This window comes from Toxotes jaculatrix, chromosome 13 (genome assembly GCF_017976425.1).
Source record: "Toxotes jaculatrix isolate fToxJac2 chromosome 13, fToxJac2.pri, whole genome shotgun sequence".
NCBI classification, from domain to species: domain Eukaryota; kingdom Metazoa; phylum Chordata; class Actinopteri; family Toxotidae; genus Toxotes; species Toxotes jaculatrix.
Genome location: NC_054406.1, coordinates 7240646 through 7254108, shown reverse-complemented (window position 1 = coordinate 7254108; position 13463 = coordinate 7240646). Strand labels below are relative to the sequence as shown.

At 39.8% G+C, this 13463-nt stretch overlaps 1 protein-coding gene across 1 annotated transcript; it reads left to right on the top strand.

Annotated features, from left to right (window-relative positions):
- The first annotated feature begins 425 nt into the window (after window positions 1-425).
- On the top strand, window positions 426-11913 carry cers2a (ceramide synthase 2a). The gene is made up of 11 exons (XM_041053142.1): window positions 426-821; window positions 5871-6041; window positions 6167-6284; window positions 6540-6658; window positions 7396-7453; window positions 7727-7777; window positions 7994-8086; window positions 8915-9043; window positions 9206-9312; window positions 10101-10254; window positions 10369-11913. Exons 2-11 carry the CDS (start codon window positions 5872-5874, stop codon window positions 10513-10515), a joined length of 1146 nt encoding a protein of 381 aa, XP_040909076.1. The 5' UTR covers window positions 426-821; window position 5871; the 3' UTR covers window positions 10516-11913.
- The last annotated feature ends 1550 nt before the right edge of the window (window positions 11914-13463 follow it).

Below are 13463 nucleotides of genomic sequence, written 5' to 3'. Positions count from 1 at the left end.
GAATTGTGAACTAATCACATCAGTCCCTGTACGGGACTACAGTTATTTCTGCAGTGATATTAAGGTAAAGGTTGATGATTGTATTGAAGGTTAATGGAGATGAAACCAGAATATGAGCTTATACAAGCAAAAAGCTTGAATGTATCAGATACCACTCCTGATGCCTGCGGCCTGTGGACTTTGAAGAGACTTGCTGCTGCAGTTTGATGATGTTACACAACTATTAGCGCCTGTTAATGTTAATATTTGTTTTGCATTTGCATCAACTATCATGATACAGCATGTGCCATTTTATCCTATGAAGAACGTGCCTCGCTTCTCCTCGTCAGCCTACCCCCCTGATGTGGCACTAACCACCCCTCATACTCCGCGGAGGCTCACGTCACTTTAAATAGCCTGCTCCCGCCCTCGGTCCTCTTCTAACATACTACCATAATTTCCACTATATCCGACCACTTGAACCACCCGGCTGTACGGTAACAAGCCGAGGCCCATTCAGACTACTTTGATCAGACGCTAAAGTGATAAACAAAACATTATTTCCCCCTCCTTATTTTGGACCAGTCTGAAATCACTATCACCAGGGAGAGTTTTTGAGGAGAAAGTGCGACACAGTTTTTTTTTCTCCTGAGAATGTGGCGAACCTGAGTTTTAGAGAAGAGGAAAAAGACGAATTTGCAGCTAATTGAACGATCAACAAGTCCGGAGTGTGTTTGATGGCGAGGACTACCTGAAATCTCCTCAGCTACAACCGGAACAGGGGAAGAGCAGCGGCCATACACTGTACGATCACATTACCTGCCGGCGCACCGTGAAGAGAGGTAAGTTCGCTGCACCGTTACCGGATGGACGGCGCATTCGCGTCTGTTAACGTTGTAAAAGCCTCGGTGGAGGGGGTCCTTTGCCGCCCCAAATCACGGACTTCTCCTCAGGCACACAGCGTAGGCTGCTATTTTTAGACAGAAACGGGAGAGTCATCCTCCCAGAAGGATTTATGTGAAGTTTTAACCGGGAGATACCCTCCAAACTTCGCTGACACCGTCAGCGTGAAGCCGTCTCGGATTCAGCCGTTGGGAGACGTTAAAGGTGCTCGCACATCAAAGTTAAGCTAGCTAACAGGCCTTTGCTTGTCCTGATGTCGGGGATGTTTATTTAAGAACACCGCGATAAGAGAAGGTCATGAAACTATTCAAACCTAACCAGAGAAGCTCAACGGGCCCTCCTGGGGAAATACAGAAGTTGTTTCCATAAGATAAAACGGCCATTTATACATCGCTTATGGTGCAATTTATGTATGCGCAAAAAAAAAGTTTTCTAACGTAAGCTGGAGATGTGGCCACGCAGAGCTGCCTCTGCTCTCGCTCGCTTTTCATGGGAGATTCAAATTAAGAAGTATAGGTGGCCCTGTGTAATAAGCATAGAACATTAGTTAGTTTGGTGTTGGGAAATTAGCTCAAAGCTCCATCTCACTCAGTCAGGCTATCTGTTCCGCTATGTCCGGGAGACTCCCCGCTTGCGCCATGCGTAAGCACTCAGCCACTCCCTGCACGAGTTTACGCAAACAGCGTAGACAGCTGTGATAGACACAAACCCCAAAACTTTAAATGATGACAGCTGCCATAAAATTGAAATTATGCAACCTGCTCCAGCTTCGTTAAATACCCAGACTATAAAAGCGTTTTTGATGTGAGGTAGAAGTCATGCTTTTGTGTCCTGTGGGCAAGTTAAATTAATCTTATTTACATACCTCAACATCACACATTTTCCTTCAAGGACTTTACAATCTGTACAGCATAAGACAGCCTCTGTCCTACAAGGTCATGGTTAAGAAAACACACACAGAGAAGATTCATTTAAAGGTCATCCTCTCTGATGTTTACACATAAAGTTAATTTTACCTATCAAGAGGAGTTCTACTTAGCCTGTTGTATAAAGACAGTCTTCCAAATTCTGAAGGGTTATCATAGCCCGGGTTTGAGACTTTCCGTTTTTAAAGGTGCCCCAGGAAGTTTTCTTGCAAACAAACAAAGGTTATTTTTGTTTACAGTTCATTGTTTGTATCCCTGAGACCTAAAATAAAGTGTAAAATGCATTTCCTCCCTCAAGTAACATTTTGAAGATTTTGTAACCTGTGGTGTTTGCGAGCTTGCAGTCTTCTTCCTCCCAGCCTTTTGATGGTGCATTGCCACCACCTGTAAACAAGGAGAGTGGTGTGAAGTACATAAAAACAACAGAAATTACCATAATGGTGGCCGACTCTCAAAAACCTTGGTGGTGGTAAAAACTGCACATGGTACCTTAACAGGACACTGCCATGGACTTTATAAGAAGGTGAGTATTTTGGATACAGCAGGGGATTAATGAAATGTGCTGCTGAGTTGCATTATTAGCTTGACCCACATTAAACTAAGAGTCAGGATATTTATGACTCGGGTTCACATATTTTGACCATTCATTTTTTAAATCAGTCTTTTACGAATGCTCTAACTTTATGGAAGTGTTGTATTAAATCGCGTGTTTATACCTTAAACTGGGTTTAGGTACTTTTTTTATCTTTGAGGTGGGAAGAAAATAGACTTCACGTGCACAGTGGGGATTATAACAGTTTTTCTAGTACCGTGCTTAATGTTGCTGAGCTTTTGTGGAGAGAAATGTGAATTAAAATTTAAAGTGAAGGTGGGCTTGCTCTTTTTGGTACCCATCCAAAAAGGCCACTCCTGTTCCCGGACACTAAACCGTTAAAAAGTGCCAAAGTGGCATGTTGTCTTTCCAAAAACTGTTCTTGGAAACGTATATTAGCTCACTTGTGAGTAATGGTGCTGGATTAAATAATATAGTAATGCCAGACTAGATGACAGCTGGTCTTAGAACAGATGGAGGACAATACAACAAACCAACCAGACACAACATCTTCAGTAATAGATGCACAGTTTGCAGATACCTGTTGTTTGTGTCCAAGTGGAATAAGAATAATTGGACTCCAGAATGTGCCTTTTTTTTTTTTAAAAATCTAAAATGTGTTTCATTTTAAACTTAGAAGGACCTGAGCTAAGCTGTATCCACTGGTCTCACATCTTAGCTAACAAAATGAATTGCAAGTTTACTTAGCTTGCAGCAGTTGCACTTGCCAAAACCACTGGTGCCAGACCAGTTCTTCTGCCAGCTATTGATCTCCTGTAGTCAGTTAACCCTGAAGGAAATCCTACACCAACAAAAGCAGACCTCATACTGTTAATTTTTTTCTGTTGCTGTTGTCCTGTCTTACATAATCACTTAGGAAAACTGGGATTTTTGCTGCGTGCTCCCTGTGCATACTGTACTTCTGGTTGCTTCTAATGTTGCAAGCTTGTGGCCTCATTTGCTGTCCTGTGCAGTGAAAGTGAGCCGTTAAAGTTTAGACAAACTGCAGGATAAAAAGTGTACTTTGCATATAAGAAGTGTGATGCACACCTGAGAGCTTCTGTAGCCCCAAGGTTGGTTTCCAGTTCCCCCTGTTATACAGAAAAACGATCTGTGTGTTCACTCAAATCCCATAATTCACCTCAGGTCTGAATACACACCTCTCCTCATTAACATATTTAAACACAATCCACAGAGGGCCAATTCTCTGCTCTCTGTTTGAAGCATTTAAAAGACTGAACATGATCTGCACTCAGCTGAGCATAATGGAGGACACAAAGTAGACATGTTTATTTCAGTGACAGTTTTATGGAGTGCAAATAAGATAAAACGATTGGCAGCAGATTTCTGACATGAGAGGTTACAAATAGGAGGTTCATTGAAATCCACACACTGATTAACAGATATGATAGTTGATATTTCACTGCTGTTGTTTTAAGGTGAGGCATTTTATCTTTAAACTGCAAGAGCAATCCTGTTGAAGTAAAACTTCCACTAACAAAAGGCAGCCTGCACGAGTTACTGTTCATTCATACTGAGCTTATAATGGGTTAAAGTCCACACACTCTGTCCTTGTTATGGGATCTGTTAGGAGGTGTTTGACAAGCTAAATTTCCCTCTCTGCTCATACTCTGACACAAAGCTCTGGCTGCGGAAACAAAGTTGCAGCAGTATAATATGATGATCAGACTCAAAATCTGCTGATCTCACATTGTATTGGAGTCAACAGGTAAACTTAATGTTCCTCTGAGGTGCTTCCACTAATTATAGCAACACTGATGTTATCCCAGTTTGTTTCACTGCAGATCCTGTTACTGTTTCTGCACCCTCATAACAAACCAGTAGGAAAGTGTTGACATATCTGATGTTGCTCCTTTTCAGTAGTCAGCGCTCAACTTGAATCCTGTATATTAAAAGCCACAGACCAAGGCAGAAATCTTGTTGCAGCTGTTAACTCCACATGAGGACGGTTCAAAAAGACCAGCCCACCATGCATATTTGCACAAAATATCATGGTAATTCATATAATAGTTGTAAAGGTAGTTCAACAAAAAAACAAACCTGTCAACCTTAATGTCATTGTCAGGATCACAAACGTGATATAGAGTATATCTTCTAGGGAGCTTGAATATATGTAGCAAAATTCATGGCAGTCCATCCAATAGTTATTAGATATTTCCCTCATAGGTTCAGTAAACTTAGTAAGATTCATCATCTGATAACCATGAATGTCTGTACAAAATTTCTTTCCACTAGTTGTTGACATATTTTAGACTGGGCCAAAGTAGATGCCTCTGGCGTGGCTAAAGGCATATCAAGAATTGAAAGACTTGTGTCTCAGCAGGGCTTAGATAAACATCTGTGGGGGGTTTTTTTCACTAGTTGGTTTGACCACAGTTTTGCTGTCGTCACAGATCTCTGTAAAACCTCGATCAACTGACTAAGAAAATGGATCACGCCGCTCCACTTTTCAGATCTTTGCAGACTAGATTTGGGACTGTTTATTTCCCTGCACAGTAATTTATACTATTTTGTCTATTCCCTTTCATTCATTATCTTTTACTTTACCCTATTTTAAGTCCTGCTTATGTCTCTCTACATCACCTAATGTTTTTGTTTTTTTTTTTACATTTTGTCTTAATGCCTAGTAATGTCTAATGTAAAGCACTATGAATGGCTTTGTTGTTGAATACAGTCTCTTCTGTAGCTAATACCAAGACAAAATAAATAAATATTGAATGCCCTCAGAGGTTTTCCAGTCCTGTCTAGTCCTGTTTTAAGGAGGTTATAGTGGAAATGACTGTGACAGTTAACAGGAGGGAATATCACAAGTTATCTTGCTCAAGACATTATCAACACATGGTGTATTCATTGCGCAATTTCCTTTGCCTAATTCAAACATACAGTTTATTACAAATGAATGAGAAATTAGTAAATTATGTAAAACATTAGAACAAGGTGTTATTGAGCATGCAAACATTTTCCTGTAAAGTTCTGTTATAATGTCAGGATGACACACTGAACAGAACTTCTTTTTTAGCCGTGTCTCAGTGCATGCATCTTCTTGCTGTGGACAATAGTTAATGTTTTTCAAGAAATGGAAAATTACTGCCAAACCAAAGTCCAGTTTAGTGCCCTATATGAATTCTCATAGGCTTTCTGATTGCACTGTGTGCAGCATAACAAAATCCTCCCTTCATCTGGAACAGGAAGTGCTCAGAAACGGCGTCTGTTGCCTGATGCCCAGTGAGATTAATCACCCCCAATCAATACTCACTCCTCTCAGCCCTCTCTGTTTCCTCTCCTTCCTTTCAGGATATTGTCATGACTGAGTGAGTTTCTATATTTATGTAATGGAAAAATGGATGAAGATCACCAAGGAGACATAACCATCTTTTTAATACCTGTCTTAATTTCCTTCCACCATGTAAAAAAAAACAAAAACTTTTGTCTGTCTGTGTCGTCTCTAGGATGTCTTGGCTGAGTGAGATGATATGGGCGGACTGGATTTGGTTTCCTGAAGGCCACGGCTGGGCTGACCTGAAGGACCACGATGGCAAATTCTACCCTAAAACACAGGACCTCTGGGCTACCATCCCCATCGCTCTCTGCTTCCTGGTCATCAGACAGATATTCGAGAGGTGAGCCATCTTCCATTTGCCTGTTAATCTACCTCTCTACCTGTGCGTTTTGCATATTTCTCTCTGACAAATATGAGACGATGTTCCAGCAGTGTTTCTCATCTGGTGTATTTTCCGCTTTCCAGGACCGTAGCGATTCCTCTGGCCTCCCTGTTGGGAGTGAGTGACAAGCAGCGTGTTCGTGCTCCTCCAAATCCCGCCCTGGAATCCTATTTCTGCAGCACATCAAAGCATCCCACACAGGTACTCATCCTGCATACTTGAGGAAACCAGCACTGCTCCACACATACTGTGTGTCTTGTGGCAACAAAACAAGTTGTGTCTAATGATAGAAGTCAGAGATGTTGGTGTTTTAGGTTTAAGTGGACAAGAATGACAACATGATAGAAATATGAAATATCTTAATAGCCAAGTCTTATGTGACCAGCCAACTGCAATCATTTTATGATCCAGATATTAAAGACAGCACTGACTCTTGTTTCCTGCTTTTGTTGCCAGAGCTCCATAGAGAGTTTAAGTAAACAGACGGGCTGTTCAGTGCGACAGGTCCAGAGGTGGTTCAGGAGGCGGAGAAACCAGGACCGGCCCAGCAAGCTCAAGAAGTTTCGGGAAGCAAGGTAGCTAAACGTCTTCACACCAAAACATTTTCTGTCCTTCACACTGAACTGTCTTTGAATCATGAAGAAGATTTAAAGGATTTTTGAGGGTGTTTTTCTTTTGTAATTTAGTGGATTTCAAACAGGATTTTCAAGAGGTCACAATGAGCTGTTACTGATTCCAAAATTCAGCGGTGGTCAGGACACCTGCAAGGTGGATTTCAGGTGTCTTGAGATGATGAATAGCATAGGAAGGCAGAAGAAAGTAGGGTACCAAACTAACTAACTAAAGCTGATTTAAATACACTGCATTTAAGGTCCATGGTCTGCTAATGACACTAATTTCATTGTCAGTGTTTTGGTGTTCAACCCTAACACACCCACAAAATGGGAGCAGGTATTTCTCAAAAGCTGTTGCAAAACACAGTGATGGGAGGATACACACGGTACGTTTAAGGAGAGAAATGCTGCAACTGGTGCAAAACTTAAAACACATTGAATATAATCCAGCTGTTTCCCATCAGCTGCCCGAGGGAGTTCTTTGACCAGCGGGATTCAGGGTTTAAATTCCACTGATATCTATTAGTGACTTGAATTATTATTTTACATGTGATAAGAATGATTATTCAGTGTCTTTATCACAACCTTTAGTTTTTTCAGAAACTACTTTGTGCGGTCTTTATAGGTGGGATGGTTTTATTTGTGCTTTGTGAAATGGCATTATGGGATTTCTGAGATCACTGTGCATTCTCTTACAGTTGGAGATTTACCTTTTACCTTCTTGCTTTCTTTGCTGGCCTGGCAGTTCTAATTGATGTGAGTACTGTGTCAGAATCTGACTGGCTAATCTGACTCATAGTGGTTGTTCCAATAAGCAAAATATCAGCGTACACACAGTCAGCATGTAATTTTGCAACTTATAACCATGAAATCCACTCTCGTCATAACTAGAAGCATCTGTCCAGTTATTGACTAGTCACCCCGACTTTTTCCTCTGTATTCTTGCTTGGTGTTTGTACATGAGAGTGCTTGTGGAGTTGTGTTGGATGCGTAAACCGTCATTAATATTGAATATCTATCTCCCCTCAGAAACCATGGTTCTATGATATGAAGCAGATGTGGGATGGCTTCCCGAAAATGGTATACCAGGTTCCACGACCTGAAACGTCTTTTCTACAAATTTCATATCTGAATATTATTATTATTATTATTATTATTATTATTATTATTGTTTTCATTTACACAACTGTACAGATCTCTTCCCTTTCATCTGTTTACCAAATTACTGAACTGTTTAATAGGTAAAATTACTGGCAATATGCTATTCCAATAGATTTTTCTTCCTCTTTTTCACAGCCACTGTTGCCCTCTCAGTACTGGTACTACATGATCGAACTAGGCTTCTATGTCTCACTGCTTTTTAGCGTAGCATCGGATGTCAAACGAAAGGTAAGTGATACAGTGATGCTTTCTAAACTTTGTTAGCTCTCTGTACTATGAAATCCCTCAGAAACCTTCCATCATGAGCGATCACTCACTGAGTGCATAAACTAATGAGAACGACCGTAGTTGGTTGGTTGGTAGTATATTTTGAGGTTTGGATATTGATTTCTCCATTAAGAAGTCCTGATTTCATGAATTGCATTGAGCGGAGCTGTCAGGATCCAGAATGCCATTTAAGATAATGTTCATTTCCACTCATCCCCTTCACTTTGTCAATTTGGTAGAGACACAGTGAGTAAGCAACAAACTGAACCATGTCTCTCAGGTCTGGGATGTTGCTACTCGAGTTAATGTGTGACCAGAGCTCTGTGGAGAGACAGACTGACCATTCTGTCCACAGGTCTAAATGTTGTTGTGAAAGGTGGCAGACCTTCAAGCCTGTCAGCAGTTTGCAAGGTCGCTGTCCCAGTGCTTGTTTTATAACCCTTTATAAGAACTTTATAAGTTCACAAATCTCTTAAACCAAAACAACAGATTTCTGGACTTTTCTGGAGAGCCGCTATTTTGAAATCCGCCTCGTAATTAAGGATTTGTTTTGTAACTTTTTGTTAAGTTCCTTTTGCCTCTGTATGTGGATTTTGTTTCTTTTTATAGCTGTAAAGCCGTATAATCTGCTGTGTGCGGGAAGTTAATCATTTGTAAAACCAGCATCAATCAGACACGCACTGTCGATTAGTGACCAATCTTTACAGCGTGATCAATAAGTGACCAAACATTGTTGGATTTTGTATTCACCCCATCTCTTTCTGCCTCTGTATATGTTTTTCTCTCCAGGATTTCAAAGAGCAGATAATCCACCATGTAGCCACCATCGTCCTTATCAGTTTCTCCTGGCTGGTCAACTACATCCGGGCAGGGACTTTGATTATGTTAGTGCATGATGCCGCCGACTATCTAATGGAGGTATGACAGCCTGCTGACATGGCTTAAAACATATATCATTTCCAAGTTAATAGTTGTTTCATATACCTTATAACCTTTACATTGGTCCCCATACTATTCACTGTCTGCCCTCTAGAGGGGAATAAATGAAAAAGCTACACTCTGATCTCTCTTTCATTCCAGTCAGCCAAAATGTTCAACTATGCAGGTTGGAGGAAAACCTGCAACTTCATCTTCACTGTGTTTGCTGCCGTTTTCATCATCACCCGCCTTGTTATCCTCCCTTTCTGGTAAAAACAATGTTATATAAGACTTACTGCTACTGAAATTAGTCACTGATATTACAATCTGACCACAATGTCTGAGAAGAGCAACACTGATACTTGCTTTGCACATATCTGGTAAATGCATAGTAAGATTGATTACCAGCCATATTTCACAGTTTTCTTTATTTTTGTGCACAGTTTTTCCAGTTGGTGCTTAAAGATATACATGAAATTTCCAAAAGTTATTTTTTTTTATGCTTGGCTCAGATAGAAAATTTGGGATGTCAAAATAAAGGCAGACAAAATCAGATTTTTGATTTAACCCTGAAAGGATAAGGCTGGTGATATTTTTGTATTTTTCTTATTATAAGCAATGTTGATTATATTTTGATATAATTTATTAATCTTTTATTATTATTTCAGACTATAGTGGTCCCTGGTTCTTTGTCAACCCTCCTCTCTAACAAAATAGCAACTGTGTACATTTCATTCATTAAGAAAACGCAAATGCCATCTTAGGTGGGAAGCAGCAATGACATATCATGATGTATATCAGAGTTACTGGTGCTCAGTTTACGAATGCTTTATGGTCAAGTCCTTTTGAATATATTAGCATACGAGTTGTTAATTGAATCATGCACTAATTCACATTTTATTTTATAGAAATGTTATAAATGTGCTTAAAGCCTTTGCAACATTTTACTGGAAACACAACAACAGACGCATTGTCTGCGCTCCCGGCCACTCTCAATGGGCTTTTGATTGGGACTGTAGGTGGCTCTGACTGGAGTCTCTGTTCTGCCTTTGTCCAGGATCATACATACGACATGGGTGTACCCCCTGACCCTCTACCCCCCCTTCTTCGGCTTCTACTTCTTCAATGGGCTGATGTTTGTGCTGCAGATTCTGCATATCTTCTGGGCTGCACTTATCTTGCGAATGGTCGTCAAATTCCTGCCAGGAAATGTATGAACTGACACTTTGTTTCTTTTTTTTTGTTTGTTTTTTTCCCCAAGCATGAAACACAGTCACCTCAAATCAGCAACTGTATAAATTTTATGTCTTTGTTTTACCCGACAGCACATTGTTGAGGATGAGCGGAGCGATAAGGAGGAGACAGAGTCAGAGGATGAAGACGACGAATGCAAGTGGAAGGAAAAATCTAAAAATGGCCACATGCAGAACGGCCACACTCCCCTAAACAACAACCACAGAAAGAGGTACTGATTGGACAGAGAGGTGGAAATGAGGCTGTGTGAGGAGTGACAATGGGCCCTCACATGTGGCCCTCACCTGAAAGCCAAAGAATGGGATCATGACATGTTGAAAGAGGTGGCACACACACACACACACACACACACACACACACACACACACACCCACCCACACACCGGTATATCTATATCCTCCTTTCTGAATCCCCAGTAGTCCAGTGGGGATAATTTCAGCTCTCTGTGGATTACACAAAATTTTTTCGGGAGAGGAAGACTGTGTTGGAGAACCACTATGATCTGCCCTGCATCAAAGCAGAAGAGTGGTTTTCTCGTTACACACATCATCTCCTCTTTTTTAAGCAATGTTGTGGATAGGATGGGCATTCCCTTCCTGCACTGTCAGTTAACACTTTCCTAAGAATTACTGCCCTTAAACTTGGCTGATTTTTGCTCTAATTAACCACACTGACATCAGTGACACTGTGATGAGCACTAAGGTGAACGAGGCCATGTCTCTCTATGGACCATAATCCGATTTAAGTCTATTTACTGAAGTGTCAGTTAATTCTGAAGTTAGTTTTTTCCACCTGCCATTTTGTCAGTAGTTTTGAGCCAGTGTTGCTAAAATACATCTTTTTCCACTGATGTTTAAAACAAAATAATTGGTCATAATTAACTTTTTTTTTTGTTTTTTGTTTTTTTTGAAACAGTGTGAGAAGGTGCTACATTTGCCAGGTGTGTTGAAATGTGCCTGAAGTTTGTCTTAATATGCTTCGCCTTATTGGAAGCAGAACGCACAGAGATCATTTTAAATGTTTATGTTTGTGCTTAATGTCTTTTATTTCTTTGATTTTACTTTGCTTTGTGTTTTATTTGTTTTCGGTCCAGTCAACGGTTTAAATTTGGGAGCAATTTGTTTGAGTGTAGCCCAAACCAATCAGTAACTGTTTATGAATTCTTTATGGGCTGGAAGAGTCAATAGCATTTCCATTCAGTGTTGTTTTTCCAATCCATCCAAAGATGCACTTTATGGTTCCTTCTATAGATCAGCTTTGACTAAATATCTAGTTTAAAAATTGGAAAAACTTAGTAAAAGTGTTTGATTCAAATTCAAACTTGACTTACTTTTAGTTTAGAGAGGTTTGGAGTATGATTTCAATTTTGTTTAATATTTATTCTGATTATGTACCCAAGATTTTCCTCTTCCTCATTGTTTTGGTTCATTTTGTAAAAAAAAGGAAAAAAAGGAAAAAAGAAAGGAAAAAAAAAGAACCGTTAAATGAAATGTTAAGTAAAGTAGTTAAAATGAAACACCAAAGTATGGTTTACATTTTGTATGACCTTGTCATTTTCAAGTGCCTTCATCATTTCAAGTGTTAATTGTAAAAACAAAACAAAACAAAAAACTGAATTTCTGTCCCTTTGTCTTTATTTCTGCCGTCTTTGTGCCCAAACACGTTCAACACTCCATGCGCTGTAACACTCTGGGCCTCTATCTTTCCTGTATGCCTCAGCTGATGACGACCAATCACCTGTAGCATCCTCTAAAGAGCTTTGGTTCTACGGAAAGTGTTTTTATTCTGCATTATGTGTTGCTAAGATGTAAAATTATAATGGTGATGATAAAGATAACAGTGGATATCTATTTTGCGCATGTTTTCCTGGTTCTTTTTTTTATGTAATCAGAAATGACAGTTTGACATAGATACAAAGGTCTGGTTTCAGATGTTCCAACAATCAGTGTTTTTATCAAATCATATGAAAAATGACGCAAAGGGTAGACAGAAAATCCAATGAAAGACAAACAATCAATAATAGCTTTCTAAGTTTTACCTATCTTAACTTTAAGCATGAATGTCCCTTAAAAAATGAAGGAGGTGCAAACTGTGTCAACTTGAAATCCTTCAGGGCTGCAACTGATGACTGCTTTCATGATAATCAAATCTGTTGGTTGTTTTGTCTATAAAATGGTAAAAAGTTTTCCCTATAAATTATCAGAGAATAGCGAAAAATGGCCATGACAGTCCTCAAATCATGTTTTGTCTGACTAATCCAAAGATATAAATTGACACTTGTATAAAGCAGAAAAGCAGCAAAATCCTCACATGATTTTAAAAGGTGGAACCACAATATGTTTTGCATTTTTGTTCAGAAGAATTACAAAAATAATTAATTGATTATTAAAATGCCTCAGCTTTTATCTTTTAGCCACATTGTGTCCTTCCAGGCTGATAGTTTTCATCTAAATATCTCTTTTTAGTACTAAATGTGTCTGTAGGGTGTCCGAAGGGCAATGTCTTTTCTAGTCCTTGTAATTTTTCCTAAATTCCTTGTGTTACATGAAAATAATTTAATCATGGAATTTGATTCATTCATTAATTTTCAAGACATGTACAATTTTGTGATTTGGAGTGTGTGTAGTCATTTCTTTAGGCTAAGAAGCCAAATGATACAGCTGCAAATCCGGAGCTGAGAAATGTCCTGCTTAATGTCATACAGACAATCTGTCGCTGCGTAAATGGAGCAAATTCAGGTCTGGCATGAGCGCCATTCATCAGTCACTGGTTCCCTTGGTGCAGATTAGACCTGAAGGCACCATGGTGCTATTACAATATCAGATGGCACAGTGTAGTGGTGACACACTGAGCAGCACCTGGCTGGCACACTTTTGGGATGAGCTCTGTTGCCAAAAATGTCTCAAGTGACTTTTATAATTATCTTGGAAGTTTCAGATGAGAAAAAGTTGGTCTTCATGCAGCCTGAAAGTTTGAAAATGCTGATCAGGGTGGGCTGTTTCTTCCTCCTTCCTCTGCCACTATCCCCTACAGTATTTTGGCTGCAGCCTAAAAGGCCTCCTTGGCTAATTGCATATGGAGTGGGATCACTTTACCTCTGTGCCCTGCACTTCAGCGTCCACACTGTTCCTGTCACTGGCAGCTTCACTGTAACAATCTCCATTTT

Bases quoted from the DNA above. Each gene is read 5' to 3' on its own strand.
- cers2a (XM_041053142.1), top strand. From the start codon at position 5,872: ATGTCTTGGCTGAGTGAGATGATATGGGCGGACTGGATTTGGTTTCCT. The intron at 6,285-6,539 runs GTACTCATCCTG...TTTTGTTGCCAG, and splicing joins CATCAAAGCATCCCACACAG to AGCTCCATAGAGAGTTTAAG. The intron at 7,454-7,726 runs GTGAGTACTGTG...ATCTCCCCTCAG, and splicing joins GCCTGGCAGTTCTAATTGAT to AAACCATGGTTCTATGATAT.